Genomic DNA, 18,860 nt, shown 5'->3' on the forward strand with positions numbered 1-18,860 from the left:
CCAGTGTGGTCCTTATCAGATTCCCTCATGGTGTTGATGAGCTGATTCCAAAATTCCACTGGAACACAAACAGGCAAGAACAGCCAAAAAGGTTTTTTGGTTTTAATTCATAACCTTTTTTTTTTTTTTCCCCCTGGCTGTGCCATGGCAGCTTGTGGAATCTCAGTTCCCCGGCCAGGAATTGAACGCGGGCTACAGCAGTGAAAGCCCAGAATCCTTACCACTAGGCCACCAGGGAACTCCCTGGTTTTAATTCATGAAGAGAATTTAACTTACCCAATATGAAAACATATAATAAAAGTATGATAATTAAAACAAAGTCCAACAGCATATAAGGATAAGTAATAGTAGGGATAGATAAATCTAATGTTGGAATAGAATATCAAATTCAGAATTTGATTCCAAAGATCTATTTAAGGTTCTTTAACACAGATTGGAGTTCTTTTTTCTTTTACCCCACCAACAATTCAAACCATTGTATCAAAAATAAAAACGGACACAGCAATTTCTCGTTTCTTATGCTGCGTTTATATCTTTCTCCTTCACCCATTCCTGTAGTTCTCAGGCGAGGCGAGGGATGAAGCGGTTTCCGACCACGCAGTGTCCAGGGAGGAAGGCCAGGGCACCGCCCCTACAGGTGGCAGGATGGGGGTGGGTCACTGTCCTGAGCCGGGCTCGCGTCCTGGGCATCCCTGAGCAGGACTGCGCACGGGCGCGGCTCCAAGGGCTTTGCAGCTGCGATCCAGCTGCCCCTGTAACTGCCCCCCCTCTTCACGATGGTCCAGCGGGGGGCGGGGGGGGACTCGAGCTACGAAACGCACCTGTGGTAGGTCCTCACCGCGATGTCTGAGGGATGTGATGCCAGCGTCTGTCTCCTTGACCCAACTGTGAGCGCCTTAGCACAGGAACCCCCCCCCCCAATTCGTCCTTTCACTCCTAGAATTTAACACCGTGCTTCTAGACAGGGAATAAATGTTTGGTCAATGAATGGATGCTAAGCACCAAATTTTGCCAGAATTCGCAGAAATGATCTGGAGAGAGTCACACTGCATCTTCTCAATGATGCAAACGACAGCGGAATCGGAATCTCCAGCTTATGTGGTGCTAACTCTGCCCCCGCCCCCCTTTTACTTTCCCTGTTGCAGCCGATGGGATCAGAACGCATGGAGATGCGAAAGCGGCAGGTGTGCGCAGCCCAAGGGCCCGCAGCCTCTGCCCCAGGCCAGCACGGAGTGGGGAACCGGGGGTCCAACGCTTGCTGCTTCTGCTGGTGCTGCTGTTGTAGCTGTTCTTGGTAAGGTTTGCGGCTTTTCATGAACGCGCTCCTGGTAGGAAAACGGTACCCTGCATGGTGCCAGTTTATGATGAATGCAGTAAGTGCTTTTAAGCAGCTGCTATATGCCTGCCTCTGATGTGGGTTCTGTAAAGGACGACAACAAAAACAAACAAACCCAAGAGGAGGCTGCATCCTAGCTCTGGGGAGACATATGCAAATCCCCGAAATCAGGCTAACTAATTTATATCAAATATCTAAAGAACAATCTAAGGCAGCTGACGATTGAATATTAATATCTGGGCAGAAAGGAGTGAACTCAAGGCCCTCCAGTTGGTAACAAAGGCTTCATGGAGGACTTAGAATTTAATCTGGGTCTTTAAGTTTAGGGTTATGAAGGAGAATGAGCCTGCATTTTATATTCTGCTGCTTCTGTTTTATTAATATTGTTTTTTAATAAAGAAAAATGTCAAAACCTAAGCTTGATAGAGAGAGGAAAATCTAAAAATATAGGCTCACTTACTAGTAGTGGAAGATACACAATCATTGCTTTAAAAAAAGAGATACAACTTGAGCATCTGAGTCACTGTTGAAGATCTGGAGAAATGGGGCTGAGTTACACCCAGAAATCACAAGAACATTAGGTTGCATTTCTGAAATCTTGGATATGAAACGTGCTTCGTGATAGCCAAATGTGTGCATAGCTTTAGGCAATTAAATTATTGTAAATTTATTTGGACTTGACTGCAAGTTAGACCAAGACCTCACTATCCAGTGGAGAAGAAGGAAAACTGGGATTGATCAGTGACGTAGAACCATTAGAACTGGGGGTGGGTGGGGTGGAGGCTGAAGGTGAAAAGTCCGGGACGGTTTGGGCTGCTCCTGCTTGCCTCGGGCTGGTGTTAATTTCCAGAAAGTTCCAGGCCAGTGCCTCTGAGGATGGATGTTACCCTGATGCTGGGAGGTCTGTCCATTCGGGACAGAACCCCAGACTCAAGTGGGAATATGGGGGAGAGTGGCTGACCAGAGCTGAGCAGCCCAGAGTTTAAAGTGAGCCTTCAGCCCTGACAAGAGGTCTAGAGGACCCGGCAGGAGACGGGAGGAAAGGGCACGTTGGCACCCCTGAGGTGTCCAGGAGCCCCACTAGTTGGGGAGGGGACCTACCAGGGGTGAAGAGACGGCACTGAGGCCCCTTTTCCGCCCTTTCACTGCTCATCAGGCTCAGCGAGATGACGCCTGAGAGGTGTGCAAAGGTGTCCCTGTGCAGGAGGGATGCCGCCTGGCGTTTACCCCACCCCCCCTTCCGGCTCTGGTGCCTTGGGGTGGCACAGGAGGTGGGGACCATGGTCTGAGCAGTGTCTGGGGCTGAGGGTGTATGGGCGGCAGGTGGTGACGGGTCCCAGAGCAGCCTCTTCCTACTAACGTCAACCGGGGCGAATGAAATATAAATCCGACCTGGACCTCCTCATCACGGCCAGCACCTGGGCAGCACGTGGTATGTGTGTCTACGAGAGACAAGAGAGCAATGGCTTCAAAGTACGGGAGCGAAGGAACAGAAAACTTAGTCAAACTATAACTCAGGAGTGTAGGTAAAATAAGTCATTTTCAGACACACAAAGGCCAAGAGAGGTAACTGCCTTCAGACCCTCCCTAAAGAACTAAGGATGTATTCAAGGGTAAAAAGGGTAAAAAGTGAACCCAGAGGGCAGTCATGGGAAACAAGTAACACTGATGAATACAAAAGAAGCAAACACAGCTGTAAAACTTGGTATTTAATTTTGTGTTAGAAAGTGCAAATCCAGAGCCGTAAACAAATAACCTCATGTTAACAATCAACAAATCAAATACCTCAGTCTTTCTTAGGAAAAAACTATAAGAACATTTTCTTTCAAAATTAATGGTATTTATGCTTAGTCAGAAATGGAACATCAATTTTTCCACATCAAGGGAAGGCAATAAAAGAAATACTGGGGCTTCCCTGGTGGCACAGTGGTTAAGAATCTGCCTGCCAGTGCAGGGGACACGGGTTCGAGCCCTGGTCCGGGAAGATCCCACAGGCCACGGAGCAACTAAGCCCGTGTGCCACAACTACTGAGCCTGTGCTCTAGAGCCCGTGAGCCACAGCTACTGAGCCCGCATGCCACAACTACTGAAGCCTGCGCACCTAGAGCCCGTGCTCCACAACAAGAGAAGCCCGCACACCGCAACAAAGAGTAGCCCCCGCTCACCACAACTAGAGAAAGCCTGCGCACAGCAACAAAGACCCAACGCAGCCAAAAAAAATTTTTAATTTTTAAAAATTAAAAAAAAAATACTGAAAACTTTATCAGCATATGGCAAAGGTGGCTTTAGCAAAAGAAAGAATGAGCTATTCTATAAATACCCAGATTCTTGGCATTAGGATAACCAGCTCATCCCAGTTGCCTGGTTGGTTTTAGCATTGAAAGTCCTATGTCCCAGAAAACTCATGAGCCCCAGACAAACTGGGAAGGTTGGTCACCCTACCTGGTATCCAAATCCACAGAAATAGATTTATATTCCTGTATTGCATCATGTAAAAAATTAATCTCCCAAGATCAACTCCAGATGGCTTAAAAGCCTAAACGTGAATATCCAAGAGGAAAACACAAGATAATATCTTTATGATCTTGGTGTTGGGAAGAATTAACTTTTAAAAAGAAAGAGGAAAATCTGTAAAAGGAAGAGATTCATAAATTTGGTTACATTAAAATATTAAAATGTGCTAGCAGGAAAAATAAAACACATTTCATCCAAAGACTTGTACATGAACATTCATTGCATCATGATTCATCCTGTGAGAGGGGTCATAGCAGCATTAATCTGATTGAGAAAAACTGCAAATATCTGGATAGATGCTTTGTGGTGTAGTTATATAATGTGATACCATCCGGCTTTTAAATGCATGTGCTTTTAAAGGAGAAAAAGGAGAAAAAGCAACTTGTAAAGCAATGCATATTTACAAAGTTTGGAAATATGTGCGTATCTATATATTTTTATTTATTTATTTATACATTTTTAGAGAGGGTAGGGTAACTGAATGGTAATGATAAAAAACAAAAAAATAAGTGTGGTGGTTATCTCAGGAGAAGAAAGGGGGAAATAGGTTGGGGGGAAAGTGCGTGGAAAACTTCAACTGTTCCAATATTTGATTTCCTTGATTTTTTTCACAACATGCTTTTGAGATTTATCCATGTTGAGAGTACACAGTGAGTCCATTTTTAAGAAAGGTAAATGGCAATTAGTCTTCTAAGCCCTTGTATTAACTTTCTCAGAATCCTGCTTTCTGGCCTTCAGGCGTTTCATTTTATAAAGGAAGTCAGGCAGAGTCTTGATCTCTTGAAAATAAACTTTTTGTTTTCCTTTCTAGAAAACTGAAGAAATTTTTCCTCCTTATAACAACTCTAAACTTTACCAAAAGAGACCTAAGCAGGGGTCTTCTTTTATTGAATAGTTCTTCAAAGTGGTGAGCAACTATTTTGGCTTCTATCAACATTTCCTTATTCTACTTTAACAATAAAAATAAATTCAGGTTCAAAAAGTTGACACAAAATATATTACTGTTTTTCAAGAACAACACATTGTCGCCTAAGAAATATTCCTACTTTTAAAAAAATGAGACATGGAAAAAATGCCAAAGCTTAAGTACATATTGCATTATTTATTCATAATACAACTTACAGTTCTTTTAAGAATCTTGTGTCAAATTCATCCTTCCTTTTCCTCTTTGCTTTTTCATACCCACTGTGTAGTACTGTTTTCTCTTACGAAAGAAGTCTATGACGTCGGGCAGTATTAATACTCCTGCAGAGAGAGTACCACCCAGATGCCTCTCAAATTCGTTTTTGTTTTTGTTTTTTTTAAGAAACCATCGTTTACTGAAACTGTTAGCCCTGGCGTCATGAAAGCAACAAGAAAAAGGAGTTCCTGCATGTCTAATGACAGCACTTAAAGAAAAATAGAGCTACACACAAACACACAATTACTGAAAATTCATAAACAGATGTGCCTGAAAACAGAATAAAAGACTTCTATAAAATGGTGTAAAGAATGTTAAGGAAAGGCATAATAAAAGAATAGAAAAGACAGTACAGAGGCAATAGTAAGATAAAGCAGACTCAACTAATCAATGGTAAAAATCCATTTTGATATTAATGGGAAACTAAAAGCATTCCTGCTAAAATCAAGAACAAGGCAAGGGGGACTTCCCTGGTGGCGCAGTGGTTAAGAATCCACCTGCCAAGTCAGGGGACACGGGTTCGAGCCCTGGTGCAGGAAGATCCCACATGCTGTGGAGCAACTAAGCCCGTGCGCCACAACTACTGAGCCTGCGCTCTAGAGCCCACGTGCCACAACTACTGAAGCCCGCGCACCTAGAGCCCATGCTCCGCAACAAGAGAAGCCACCGCAGTGAGAAGCCTGCGCACTGCAACGAAGAGTAGCCTCCGCTCGCTGCAACTAGAGAAAGCCCACACACAGCAACGAAGACCCAACGCAGCCAAAAATAAATAAATTAATAATTTTTTTTAAAAAAGAACAAGGCAAGGCTGTCCAGGATCTTCCCTACTATTCAACACTGTGCTTTAGGGATCAGACAAGAAAAAACAACTGGAGGCCTAAGAATTGGGAAAGAAGAGGAAAAGCTCCCTGTTTGCTGATGATATGAGAATTCCCTTGAGAATGCCAGGGGAATTGTTGCTAAGCTGACACAAACACAAAAGAGAGAAATCAAATTAACAAAGAATAATAGCTTTCAGAAGGTAAAGAACTCTTACAATTCAAAAATAAAAAGACAAACCAATTTAAAAATGGGTGAAGGATCTGAATAGATATGTCTCCAAAGAAGATGTACAACTAGCTGATAAATACTTGTAAAGATGCTCAAATGTCATGAGTCATTAGCAAGATGCAAACCAAAAGCACAATGTGATACCACTTCATAAACACCTAAATGGCTAGAATAAGAAAGACAGACAACAGTAAGTGTTGTCAAGGGTGTGGAGGAATTGGGTCCCTCCAACATTGCTGGTGGGCGTGTGAAATGGTGCAGCTGCTTTGGAGAACAGTTTGGGCCTTCCTCAAAATGTTAAAAATAGAGTTACGACATGACAGCATTTCCACTCCAGGGTATCTACGCAGGAGAAATAAAAACAGCCACACAAAGACTTGTACGTGACTGTTCATAGTGGAATTATTTACAAATAGCCCTGACGTGCAAACAACGTAACTGTCCATCAGCCGATGAATGGATAACAAATTGTGATATATCCAGGCAATGGAATATTATTCAGGCACAAAAAGGAATAACGTAGTGAAACATGCTACAACATGAATGAACCTTAAACCAGTATGCCAAGTGAAAGAAGCCAGCCACCAAGGACCACATATGGTGTGATCCAGAATAGACGTGTCTTAGAGAACAAACTAGTGGTTACCCCTGGGGAGAGGGAAGGGGGAGTGGCCATAGAGGGGTGGCAGAGAAAAGGGTTATTATAGGATTATATGAAATCATGTGTGTGAAACTTTTGAAAATTGTAAAGCACTGTAGAATTTAAAGAATCTTTCATTCAATGAAAAAGAAGAGACATATCTCTAGAGACAGGAAGCAGATTAGTGTATGTTGAGGGCTGGTGTAGGTCAGAGGTAGTGTGTCATGAGCAGTGGGTGCCAACAGGTCTGGGCTTCTTTTCGGGGTGATGAAAATGTTGCGAAATTAGATAGTAGTGAGGGTCATACACCCTTGTGATTATGCTAAAAACCACTGAGTTGTACACTTTAAAGAGGCAACTTTATGATGTAAAAATGATGGTTCAGTAAAGCTATTAAGAAATTACCTTCAAACGTACAAACAATAAAGTTAGAAGATGAGATGGAAGTGAAAATTCCATTTACTATAACAACAGAAATACCTGGAATAAATTTACAATTGAAGGTACAAAATGTGTATAAGGAAACAAACTCTCTTGAAAGATACAATAGAGATTTTGATTGTACACTTTCCTGGCTTTCTTTCATACTTTCATACGTGTGCCTGTAAATACATAAAATCTCCATTTTCACTGGGAAACAAAGTCTGGAGAATGTATACCTTTTTTTCAAGGTTCAGGAAACAAAATGAAAACCGAAAACATTCCTGAAAATCTGACCTTTTTACTACTTTCTAATGGACATGTTTTATGAAAAGAATTATTATTCTAAATGTAAACTCTCTCAATGAGTGTAGACCATAGTATTATACATAGAATTAATTTTGCTAATACTTTATTTTCATACTTTTGGTTTTCTTAAGAAAACAAAGAAGTGTCACTTTTATCAAGAAAAGAAATTAATTCTACTTGGTAACCTGGAGTTCTCTGAAATATTTGTAAAAAATCTTTCCTTGATACAGAATGATCTCAACTAACATGTGTTTGTCTTATTTCTTGCAGTCTCACTGTTAGAAACCAAGAAGAACAGAGACTCAGGAGTACTTCCTATGAACTCAGAACAGAGGACCTTCCCACCTGTGAAGAAAGGTAAAATCTCACAGTGTTTAGCTCACTAAATCGACAGAAATGCCAACCTTATTATTTTTTCCTTACAGTTTTATTGAGATACAATTGACATCCAGCACCGTGTAAGCCTAAGGAGAACAGCATAATGATCTGACTTGTATACGTCATGAAATGATGATCAAAATAAGTTTAATGAACCTCCATCCTCTCGTAGATTCTCAACCAGATTTTTTTTTTTTGCATTTTTGTTTCAATAGAACACACAGTTTCTCTAACTACAATTTAATAATATCAAATCATAATGTTGCAGCACATTTTCACTCTGCAGAATTCTTTTTTTTTTTTTTTAAGTTATTTATTTATTTATTTATTTTGTGGCCACGCCGTGAGGCATGCGAGATCTTAGTTCCCCAACCAGGGATTGAACCCGGGCCCCCTGCATTGGGAGCTCGGAGTCTTAACCACTGGACTGCCAGGGAAGTCCCTGCAGAATTCCTTGTAATTCATTGTGTGACAGGGAGAAAAATCAGTTCCATTGTTAATCTAATGCCTGTTAATCACAAATAGAAATTGATGCTTCTTGGCAAAACATATGACATCATTTTATTTTTATGTGATTTACTTTTTTAAATAAAAGAACATAATGAAATACACAAGTTAGGGTTTCAGGAAAATTTTAAAGGTCCATTTTTTTTCTTAGCTATAAATTTATACTTTAGTAAATGTATTATTTTTTAAGTATTTTGAAAAAAAAGTTGGAAAAACAAATTACTTTCCATAATGCCAAATTTTAAAATTGTCTTTTTTCCTTCCTGTATTATCTATGGATTTACTTCCACTTACCTATTCTTATTCCTTTTCTTTGTGTTATGCCAATATAACTGCAGGCAATAGACAAATATCCTAAAAGCATTGTTCGAATAGGTCTTGTCGTAAATTATTTATTTTTGAGGGGGGAAAAAAACAAGTAACCTAAAAGTTTACTTAAAATATTTTTCTTCATTCTTTATTTTATTTATTTTTACCCAGATATTTCAAAGTCTAGGATGCATATTAAAATCTTCCACAATTCATAAGTCTGTTAAAAACAGCTTTTATCTTTTTTTTGTTTTAATTAATTTATTTATTTATGGCTGCGTTGGGTCTTCGTTACTGTGTGTGGGCTTTCTCTAGTTGCAGCGAGCGGGGGCTGCGCTTCATTGCGGTGCGCAGGCTTCTCATTGCGGTGGCTTCTCATGTTGAGGAGCACCGGCTCTAGGCGCGTGGGCTTCAGTAGTCGTGGCACGTGGGCGTCAGTAGTTGTGGCACGTGGGCTCTAGAGCGCAGGCTCAGTAGTTGTGGCGCACGGGCTTAGTTGCTCCGTGGCATGTGGGATCTTCCCGGACCAGGGCTCGAACCCATGTCCCCTACATTAGCAGGCAGATTCTTAACCGCTGCACCACCAAGGAACTCCCGTTTTTATCTTATGTATTTCAGTATACTGTGTTCTGCACCAAGGCTTGAGGCTTTGAGTCCTGTCTGGAACCAGAAAGCCCTCGTCTGGTCCTGGCTCTGTCCATCCTGCCTGTATGACCTTGGGCACTTAGCAGCCACATTCTGCCTCAGTTTCCCTGCGTGTAAAATGGGGATAATAACAGTGTATTGTGACTCAGCCAAAGAAGGGTTGTCGTGAGCACTGAGTAACCAGTAATGCACTGAGAACAGAGCCAGGCAAGAGGGAAGGATTCCATGTATATCGGCCATTAGTTGTTCTCAGTCATAGCCAATAATATAAAATGACTCTTTATCCAATTTGATGCCTTTTGCTTCCATTTCTATTTAGATATTAATTTTATTCATTTGCATTTCCCTCATGTGTCTTTGCCTGTCTATTTGTTTATAATTTTTGGTAGTATTTTGTATGCTTCCCGAAAATAGCATTATGTTGGATTTTCGCCCAGTTTGAGTCTCTGTCACTCAATTGGGAATTAAAATCCAATTACATTGGGTCAGTTGTCCTGATGATTACAGATATGTTTAATCTTCTAGAATGTTTGTTGATTGTCTACTTACAATACCCCCTAATTATTTCCTTTTTTTTTTTTTTTTTTTTTACTGTATGAACTGTGCTTTCTTTGCTCCTGGGTTCTTTGGTACTATGGAAAAGATACGTTTTCTCCCTCCCTCTCTCTCTCTCTCTCTCTCTCTCTCTCTCTCTCTCTTTTTTTAAAGGGTACTACTGATTACCCTTAAGTTTTTCAGTCATTCTTTTATATGTATTTCTTAAATTAAAAGGAGTAAGAAGATATATTTTGAATCCCCATATTTAAGGAACATAACAGCATTCTTTTTTTTTTTAATTTAGCATTCTTTACTAAGCCTTGCCAATTTAATTAACCTATCTAAAAAGAATCCAGTATTTTTATGTAGATTGCTTTAAGTTACTATTTTTAAATTATCTTTTAAGCATCTTTTAAAATATTTCTTTCAGGGAGTTCCCTGGTGGGCTAGTGGTTAGGATTCTGGGCTTTCACTGCTGTGGCCCGGGTTCAATCCCTGGTGGGGTAACTGAGATCCCGCAAGCCGCATAGCCAAAAAACATGTATATATATATTTCTTTCAAAACTAATTTTGCTGGTTATGATAGAGATTTATGTTTTCATACAGAATACTCTTTTTATGATGAAAAGCTTAAACACCTGTTATAAAAAACAGAAATCAGACAATACAAAAGTTTTACAATAAAAGCTCAATTGTCCTCTTACTCCAGACCTTGTCCCAATCTCCAAATATAAACCATCAACAGTTTTTTTATGTATCCTCAACGGAACTGTCTGTGCATTTCCACACAGTTGTACTTACATAGGATTCATCTATACACACTGAATCTAACTTTGAAACTAAACTTGAAATGATTGTTTATCTGTCTGTGTCTCACTGCTGGCTCAGCTGACTACTCGCTTTCTATGACCCATTTTGTCTGGTCTTCAGCTTTTTTATTTTTTTTGGCCGTGTGGCGCAGCTTATGGGATCTCAGTTCCCCACCCAGGGATTGAACCTGGGCCATGGCAATGAAAGCCCGGAATCCTAACCACTGGAACACCAGGGAACTCTCTGGTCTTCAGGTTTTCACTGATGTTTCTCTGCTGGGTCACTTATAATCCATCTTAAAGATAGGAAAAGGACATAGAATTTACATTGTAAACTTTGCATATGGGAGAGTTTTTTCTATCATCATCGTATAATTAGGACAAGTTTGCTACATATCAAATTCTTTGCGATACACTGTTTACCCCCCAAAACTAAATGGAGAGCCTTTGGCAGTGTGGCAGCTTAGATCATCCGGGGGCCTTCCCAAGACAGAAGAACAGATTTTGCATAAGTCTAAAAGTTTTTGCAACACTGGGCTCACAGAAAGTAAGGAAAAGGACAAAACACCTGAAAAGCAAAACCAAATAAAAAGTCAGTAAAGCCCTGAGCAGTGACTGCTAAGCACAGGACAGAAGCGTTTTCTCTCAGAGCCAGTGCACAGGCGGTAGGGCAAGGAGCTGAAAGCCAGGATTCCAGGATTCAGCCCTGGTCCACGAAAGCAGCAGAAGTGGCCCCCAGTCAGTAGGAAGCACACACACATCCTCTCTGGAGGAAAGGGAATGCCATCAAATGTGACTCTCAGTTTCCCAAAGATTAAGACCAACCAAAAATTACAAAACTAGGGCTTCCCTGGTGGCGCAGTGGTTGAGAATCTGCCTGCCAATGCAGGGGACACGGGTTCGAGCCCTGGTCTGGGAAGATCCCACATGCCGCAGAGCAACTAGGCCCGTGAGTCACAACTACTGAGCCTGCACTCTAGAGCCTGTGCCCCGCAACAAGAGAGGCCGCGATAGTGAGAGGCCCGCGCACTGCGATGAAGAGTGGCCCCCGCTTGCTGCAACTGGAGAAAGCCCTCGCACAGAAACGAAGACCCAACACAGCCATAAATAAATAAAGTAAAAAAAAAAATAAAATAAAAAATAAATAAACAAAAATTACAAAACTAGAAGGACACAACCTACCACAAATGAGAGTCAGTAGAAACAACACTTGGATTTAGAGGCCAAAAGACTTCAGATGTTAGAATTATCTGCAATCAAATATAAAATAATGGTCTCTGAAATGTTTAAACCAATTAAAGATGGAATCACAAAAATGAGTAGGCTGAATTCAACTATCAGAATTGTCCAGGAAGGGAAATTCCCTGGCGGTCCAGTGGTTAGGACTCTGCGCTTCCATTGCAGGGGGCACGGGTTCAACCCCTGGTAAGGGAACTAAGATCACACAAGCCTCGCGGCACGGCCAATAAATAAATAATAAAATAAAAATAAAAGCAGAGTCTTTAAAAAAGAAAAACGAAAGAATATATTCTTCAGGGATACATCCATACATAAAAACTATGGGAAAAACAGGGTAAGGGAAAAGAAATTAATAAGGATCATTGTTGAACAGATTGTGTTTTCTGACCTCGATATAATGAAAATGTAAGTAAAAATAAACTAAAACAGGGTAAGCCCCCAAATCAAGAATAGCAGTTCCGTCGGGGATGGAGGGGGGCGTCCAGAGGGCAGTGTGCGCACCTGGCACCCAGGTGAGTGCAGTGCTGCCGATGGCCTAGGTCTCCAGGTGAAAGGTGAATCCGTAAGAGCTCATTTCGTCATCGCTGTTCATCACTTGCAGTTACTGGACATAACGTATCTTCTTTTCTTTTCCTCTTTAACATTCTCTTTTGAATCTTTTCGAACCCTGGCCAGACACTGCCCCATGACTGTTCTGGAAGCCAGGTGGTCAGGCCTGACTTGGGTCTATCACAGCCGCCTGGGGAGTTTGTGTTCAGATGGTTGTAAGAATTTTTTGTTTTACTTTTATAATTTAAAACCTTTGCCAGGATGTGCCTAGGTGTACAGGCTTGTTCTTAGCAGTTATTCCAGCAGTTTGGTTTGCAGGCCCTTTGCCAGCAGTGGTGCCGTCCAGCTAGACAGTTGGAAAGTGCCACACGTGTTTCTGCCGAAGGCGCAAGGAAATGAGAGCAGCTCTTTCTCTGCCTAAAAGGGCCTAAGGGCACATTTTCATTCTCAGAGCGAAAAGGACACGTTGCTCGGGATGAAATTCACACCAGCCACCAATAGCTCTGCTCCCTTCGCCCCTTTCTCCCGCCCCCACCCAGCCCGGCCCCCGCCCTGGAGGAGGCCAGCGCCTGGGCGCAGTCCTTCGACAAGCTCATGCTCACGCCCGCGGGACGCAACGCTTTCCGGGAGTTTCTCCGAACGGAGTTCAGCGAGGAGAACATGCTCTTCTGGATGGCGTGTGAGGAACTGAAGAAAGAAGCTAATAAAGCCGTGATTGAAGAGAAAGCAAGAATAATATACGAAGACTACGTTTCTATTCTTTCTCCGAAAGAGGTACGTACCCACCAGAAACGTCCCCCAGGAGGCCGTGGGTGAAAGGAACCCCTTCAGTGTCTGGCCACCCGGCCCGGTCAGGGCTGCTCCACCATTCATAGTGTGCAAACGCCTTGGGGGGTGGTCCCACCAATGGGCGCCAAGTGCCCCCCGAAATCAGTCAAAGATTGTGTGCGTTTTCCTGGGAAAAGTATCTATAACTTTCATCTGATTCTCTAGAAGGAGGCGTCTATGCATTTTGCTGTAAACACTGTTTTAAAATGACACCCTATAAGCATTCCTTTAAATAAAATTATCCTTTTAATCTGAGCAAAACCTCGTTTACAGGTGCCCTGATTTCAGATGGAAAGAGCATCACTAGTATGATGCTGGTGTGGCAGAGGTTCGCCCCAGAGTGTCCCTCTGTTACGTCAGAGAGATGACCGGATGAGTGAAATCATCAAGTTTCCATCTCTCAGGTTGCATTCTTCCAAATCTAAAATCTAGGAGGTCAGGTTGGCCTCAAACCCAAGTGCCTTGTAGCTCTGATGGTAGAATCCCACATGTGCCGCTCACAATGTAAAGCTCATAAAACAGGGCCTCTCCTGTCAGGGAGCTCACAGACAAGGGGGCAGCAGACATGGGGCCCCGGGTGCGACGTCTCGGGGTCGTGACGGGCTGGGGGACGAGCCATCCCTGGGGGGCGGGGGGGATGAGGAAGAGGTACCTGGAGAGGCCATGGATGGGCCAAGGATAATGAGGAGGAAATTACCAGAAACGCAGCGGGATGAAGGCATCCCAGGGGACAGGACTAGATGGGCCAAGGATCGGAGCATGGGGTCACCGGAACAGTGAACGCGTCAGAAGGTTAGTGGCTGAAGTGTGGAGCGCTTACCAAACAACTGGGGCCTGTGGCCAACAGCGGGAGGAACGTTTAGGAGAAGAGGATGGTCCGAGAGCGTGGAGAGGTTTGCGGACCAGGCTGAGGCTTTCTGAGGTTTATCCCGGGAAGAGCTTGGATTTTAGCCTGGTAATATCATCAAACTTGGATTTTTGAAGACCACATGATAGATTAGGAAAAGAAGACCAGAGGCAGAGGCCAGTTAGAGGACGAATTCCAACCCAGACATGACGATGGTCCAACCAGGCCAGCTGAAGAGAAGCCAGAGAGGATGGCTTTGATCTGAGTCTGGAATGACTGCACGTCTGGTTTAGGCAGACAGGGTGGGGACCATGCTTGGGAGAAAGACAGTGGGACTCAATTTCACTCCCTTAAGTTTGCAGTAAGTTGGAGATATTCCATTGACAGATGTACGGATATGAAGTTCAGAAAGTTCTTTCCATTTGGGGTTAACAAAAAGCAAGAGAATTTTTGTCCTTTAATGTATGGCTTCCACATATTTTTATTTTGTCATGACTTTCCTTTTTATTTTTTAAGGCAAGGTTTTTCATCACTGTCTTTCAAAGCGTTATACAACCAAAAAACTTAGCAAATTTGTAAAGCAAAGATGATATAAAAAGACGACCCTTTCCTCCCAAATATAAGCATCTATTACTTGAAATGTAAAACCTTGAAAAGTTTAAGAGCGTAGACCTTGGGGTCAGATGCACTGGGGTTTGAGCCCCAGTTCTCTCATTTAATAGCTGCATGACCTCGGGTGTGTTTCCAAGCCTCTCTGCACCTCGGTTCCCTCCTGTGTAGGAAGGGGAGGTCCCCACTTGCCCGAACATTTGGGAAGAGTGACAGGGGGCCGATGTGAAGTCCTGCCCACGCCGGGCAGAGCAGGCTCACCCCGGTGACCACGCTCAGCAACCCTGTGTCCATTTCCCGTCCTGAGCAGACCCTGTCCCCACCAGCACCTGAGGGACGGTCTTCAGATGGAGGTTGTAGAGAATGAAACAGTTCCATTTGCGCCTTAACTGTTGGTGAACTAGAATGTATTTTTTTAATTAATTTATTTTTGGCTGTGTTGGGTCTTTGTTGTTGCACGCGGGCTTTCTCTAGCTGCCGCGAGCAGAGGTTACTCTTCATTGTGGTGCGCAGGCTTTCCATTGCAGTGGCTTCTCTTGTTGCGGAGCACGGGCTCTAGGTGGGCGGGCTTCAGTAGTTGTGGCTCACGGGCTCAGTAGTTGTGGCTCATGGGCTCAGTAGTTGTGGCTCTTGGGCTCTAGAGCGCAGGCTCAGTAGTTGTGGTGCGCGGGCTTCAGTAGTTGTGGCTCGTGGGCTCTAGAGCGCAGGCTCAGTAGTTGTGGCGCACGGGTTTAGTTGCTCCGCGGCATGTGGGATCTTCCCGGACCAGGGCTTGAACCCGTGTCCCCCGCGTTGGCAGGCGGATTCTTAACCACTGCGCCACCAGGGAAGTCCCCTAGAATATTTTTTGATGTTTTCTGCAGTAACGCTTAGTCTAATTTTCTTTCTTTTTTTTTTTAAAGACTTTTTTTTGATGTGGACCATTTTTAAAGTCCTTATTGAATTTGTTACAATACTGCTTCTGTTTTATGTTTTGGTTTTTTGGCCGCGAGGCATGTGGGATCTTAGTTCCCCGACCAGGGATCGAACCCGCACCCCCTGCTTTGGAAGGCGGTGTCTTAACCACTGGACCGCCAGGGAAGTCCCAGGCTTAGTCTAACAAGAGCAAGCAGGAGGCTCTCTCCTCTCAGCCCACAGTGAGTGTCGAGTCCCCCCTCTGGCAGGAGCTGAGCTCCTAAGACCTGGGCCCTCCCACTCCGGAAGCTTCTAGGAGGGCATGGCCTGGTGGTGAGGGCAGCCGTGGGGGTCAGCTCAGGGTGGCTGGGAGGCTTCCCAGGACCGGGGAGCGATGTGGAAGCCAAGACCTGACAGAGGTACACGTAGCCAGGCCATTCTAGACAGTTCCCCTAGACAGCCTCCTAGAACAAAGACAGGCTAGTTCTCGCTCCTTCCTCCTTTAAATTCCAGGCGAACGCCAAGTTCCTTGAATTCTTGAGTGGAACAGTGAGGCGGAGCTGGGGAGCCAGTGGGAGCAGGTCATAAAGGGCCTCCTAAGTTTATACTTGGAACTTGCCAGCTTTGCGCTTGATCCTGAGCCCACCGACACCAGCACGAGGTCTGGAGCCGAGTGGTGGGTCCGGGGGTGGTGCGGAGAGGCCCTGGACTGCCGGCCCGAGGCCGGTCAGCAGGCTGGTGAACAAACCCCGTCGAGGGGGGTGGCTGACCTCCACGGGGGTCACGGCAGAGGGGAGGCGGGCGGTGGCCGGATTCGAGCCGCGTAAGAGGCGGCGTCAGCAGGGCTCTGTGCCGATTACAGAGCCAGAGGGAGGATGAGGGTGAGCAGGGCCCTGACTTGGGGGATGAGGGGTCCCAGCCCTTCCCGAGCATCCCGGAGATGCTGCGCCCCCGTCCCGAGGTTAGGTTTGAGTAACGTGGGCAGGCACAGGGGCTTCCCAGGAGGAGGTGGAGAGATGCCTCTGGAAAGACACATCACTGAAGCCCGTGCCCAGTGACTTGGACAAGCACACTTCCGGTTTTGTATTAAACAGCAGCACACGCGGCGCGTATCTCTCCTGCCCCCCCTGGTGCAGAGACGGTGCAGCCGAGGCTCCGCACGCGGCAGGGAAGCCGTGGGAGTCCTTCTTGGTGGTGGTGTCCGTTCTCGGCTGTCTGGCTCCCGCGCGCTGCTCTGGTCCGGGATGCGCTTCGTCCAGGACGAGCTGACGTCGGAGTGCGAGGAGCCAGCAGCTCCCGGGACGTCGTGGACCCCCCACAGTTTGAATTCATTCTCATTAAGCCCTGACCAGCTACCACCCTCGTCACCCCTGCTTTATGGAGCAGGTTTTTCGGGGATTTTTGCTGCACCACGCGGCATGTGGGATCTTAGTTCCCCGACCAAGGCTCGAACCCACGGCCCCTGCACTGGGAGCTCGGAGTCTTAACCACTGGACCACCGGAGAGGTCCTTATGGAGCAGTTCTTCAGGGCACAGTTCACTCTGCCTGAGGTCCCGCAGCTAAACAGAGACAGAGCCGAGAGTTACGCCCAAGCCCGTGCTATCGACCCTTCCACGGTGCTTCGGGTCACTTCTGCCTGACCCCAGCCTGGAGCTCCAGGTTTTAGCCCTAGTGTTCTTAGGCAGTTAGCCAGGGGTAAGTCAATGTGCGCTACCTTTCTTCCTTGCGGCCATAGTCCCCTCATTTTATTTTAGTTTATTTTATTATTTTTTTTCAAGACAAAATTTTGCATTTAATTTGGTAAGATAGTCTAGTTATACAACAAAACGAAATTACAGATAAAATTGAAGCACCTCTCCCACATTCCCCTTCTTCTCCCAGGATAGTAGTTACTATCCTGAATTTGGAGTTTGTCATGCTTACTATAAATATTTATGAACATAATATTGAATATTATATAATATTACTTTGCATGTTTTAAAACTTTATATAGAATGTGTGTGTGTAAAAGTTGTAGAAGAAAGTTCCCACTTTTTTTTTTTTAATTAATTAATTTTATTTTTGGCTGTGTTGGGTCTTCGTTGCTGCACGTGGGCTTTCTCTAGTTGTGGCAAGCAGGGGCTACTCTTCATTGCGGTGCGCTGGCTTCTCATTTTGGTGGCTTCTCTTCTTGTGGAGCACGGGCTCTAGGCGTGCAGGCTTCAGTAGTTGTGGCACGCGGGCTCAGTAGCTGTGGCTCATGGGCTCTAGAGCGCAGGCTCAGCAGTTGTGGTGCACGGGCTTAGTTGCTCCGCGGCATGTGGGACCTTCCCGGACCAGGGCTCGAACCCATGTCCCCTGCATTGGCAGGCAGATTCTTAACCACTGCGCCACCAGGGAAGCCCTTCCCACATTTTTGAAATTTATATATATATAAAAGTCCCCTCATTTTCAAGAAGTAGAGCAGCGTTGTGGTTTTCTAAAGCAGTGCGATCCCCACCGGCATCTCCGAGAGAACTCATGAGAAATACAAACTGTCAGCCGCCCCCAGATCCACTGGGTCAGGAGCTCTGGGGGGGACCCCCCCACACTTTTTAACGAGCCTTCCAGGGGCTTCCGATGCCTCTGAAGTTTGGGACCACTGTTCACTGTGTTCAGTTCCTCTCTCAACAGCTTAGGTTTGGGGATGACCTTGTTGGGTCTGGGATTTTTAAAACACCACACAAGGTATGGGAGTTGGGGTGTATGTCCGAAGAGGCCCTTGTCTGACACAGCCCCATGTGTCCCCGCCGGCAGGTCAGCCTGGACTCCCGCGTGAGGGAGACCATCAACAGAAGCATGGCCGAGCCATCCCCGCACATCTTCGACGACGCCCAGCTGCAGATCTACACCTTGATGCACAGGGACTCGTACCCCCGGTTCATGAACTCTGCTCTCTACAAAGACCTGCTTCGCTCCTTATCTGAGAAAGCAGTGGAAGCCTAGGATGTTCAAAATATTTATTATTAATAAAACAAAGAACTCGTGGACTCCGTGTAGGACAGGGGATTTAGAGGCAGTAGTGTCTTCTGCTGGGTCATGCTCGGGTTATTTTTATATTCTGCAGAAGGCTGTATGTTCACCAAGTACATTGCGGCCACCTTTTGTGATACTTTTGGGGAAAATGGGGTACGGCTGTGTAGAAAGGTAGTATATTTACACTTACAATGACAGTAGCACGTTCTCAGTGACAAAGGATACACAAGAAGACACCACACTGCCTGCAGCGTGTACACCCATG

At 44.8% G+C, this 18,860-nt stretch overlaps 1 protein-coding gene across 8 annotated transcripts in view; it reads left to right on the forward strand.

Annotated features, from left to right (window-relative positions):
• The window catches only part of RGS20 (regulator of G protein signaling 20), an 80,302-nt gene extending 61,693 nt beyond the window's left edge, over positions 1-18,609 (forward strand). For 7 of the 8 annotated variants that reach the window (XM_082433039.1, XM_082433045.1, XM_082433042.1 and 4 more), the window contains 4 exons: positions 1,146-1,294; positions 7,720-7,806; positions 12,962-13,196; positions 18,377-18,609. In XM_082433039.1, the coding sequence (XP_082289165.1) occupies positions 1,146-1,294; positions 7,720-7,806; positions 12,962-13,196; positions 18,377-18,565 (660 nt within the window). In that variant the 3' untranslated portion in view covers positions 18,566-18,609. The remainder of the gene's footprint in view (positions 1-1,145; positions 1,295-7,719; positions 7,807-12,961; positions 13,197-18,376) is intronic. The other variant, XM_082433040.1, reaches the window with a different exon arrangement.
• Positions 18,610-18,860: the final 251 nt, after the last annotated feature.

Source organism: Balaenoptera physalus, assembly GCF_965194825.1.
Source record: "Balaenoptera physalus genome assembly, chromosome: 17".
Classification (NCBI taxonomy): Eukaryota; Metazoa; Chordata; class Mammalia; order Artiodactyla; family Balaenopteridae; genus Balaenoptera; species Balaenoptera physalus.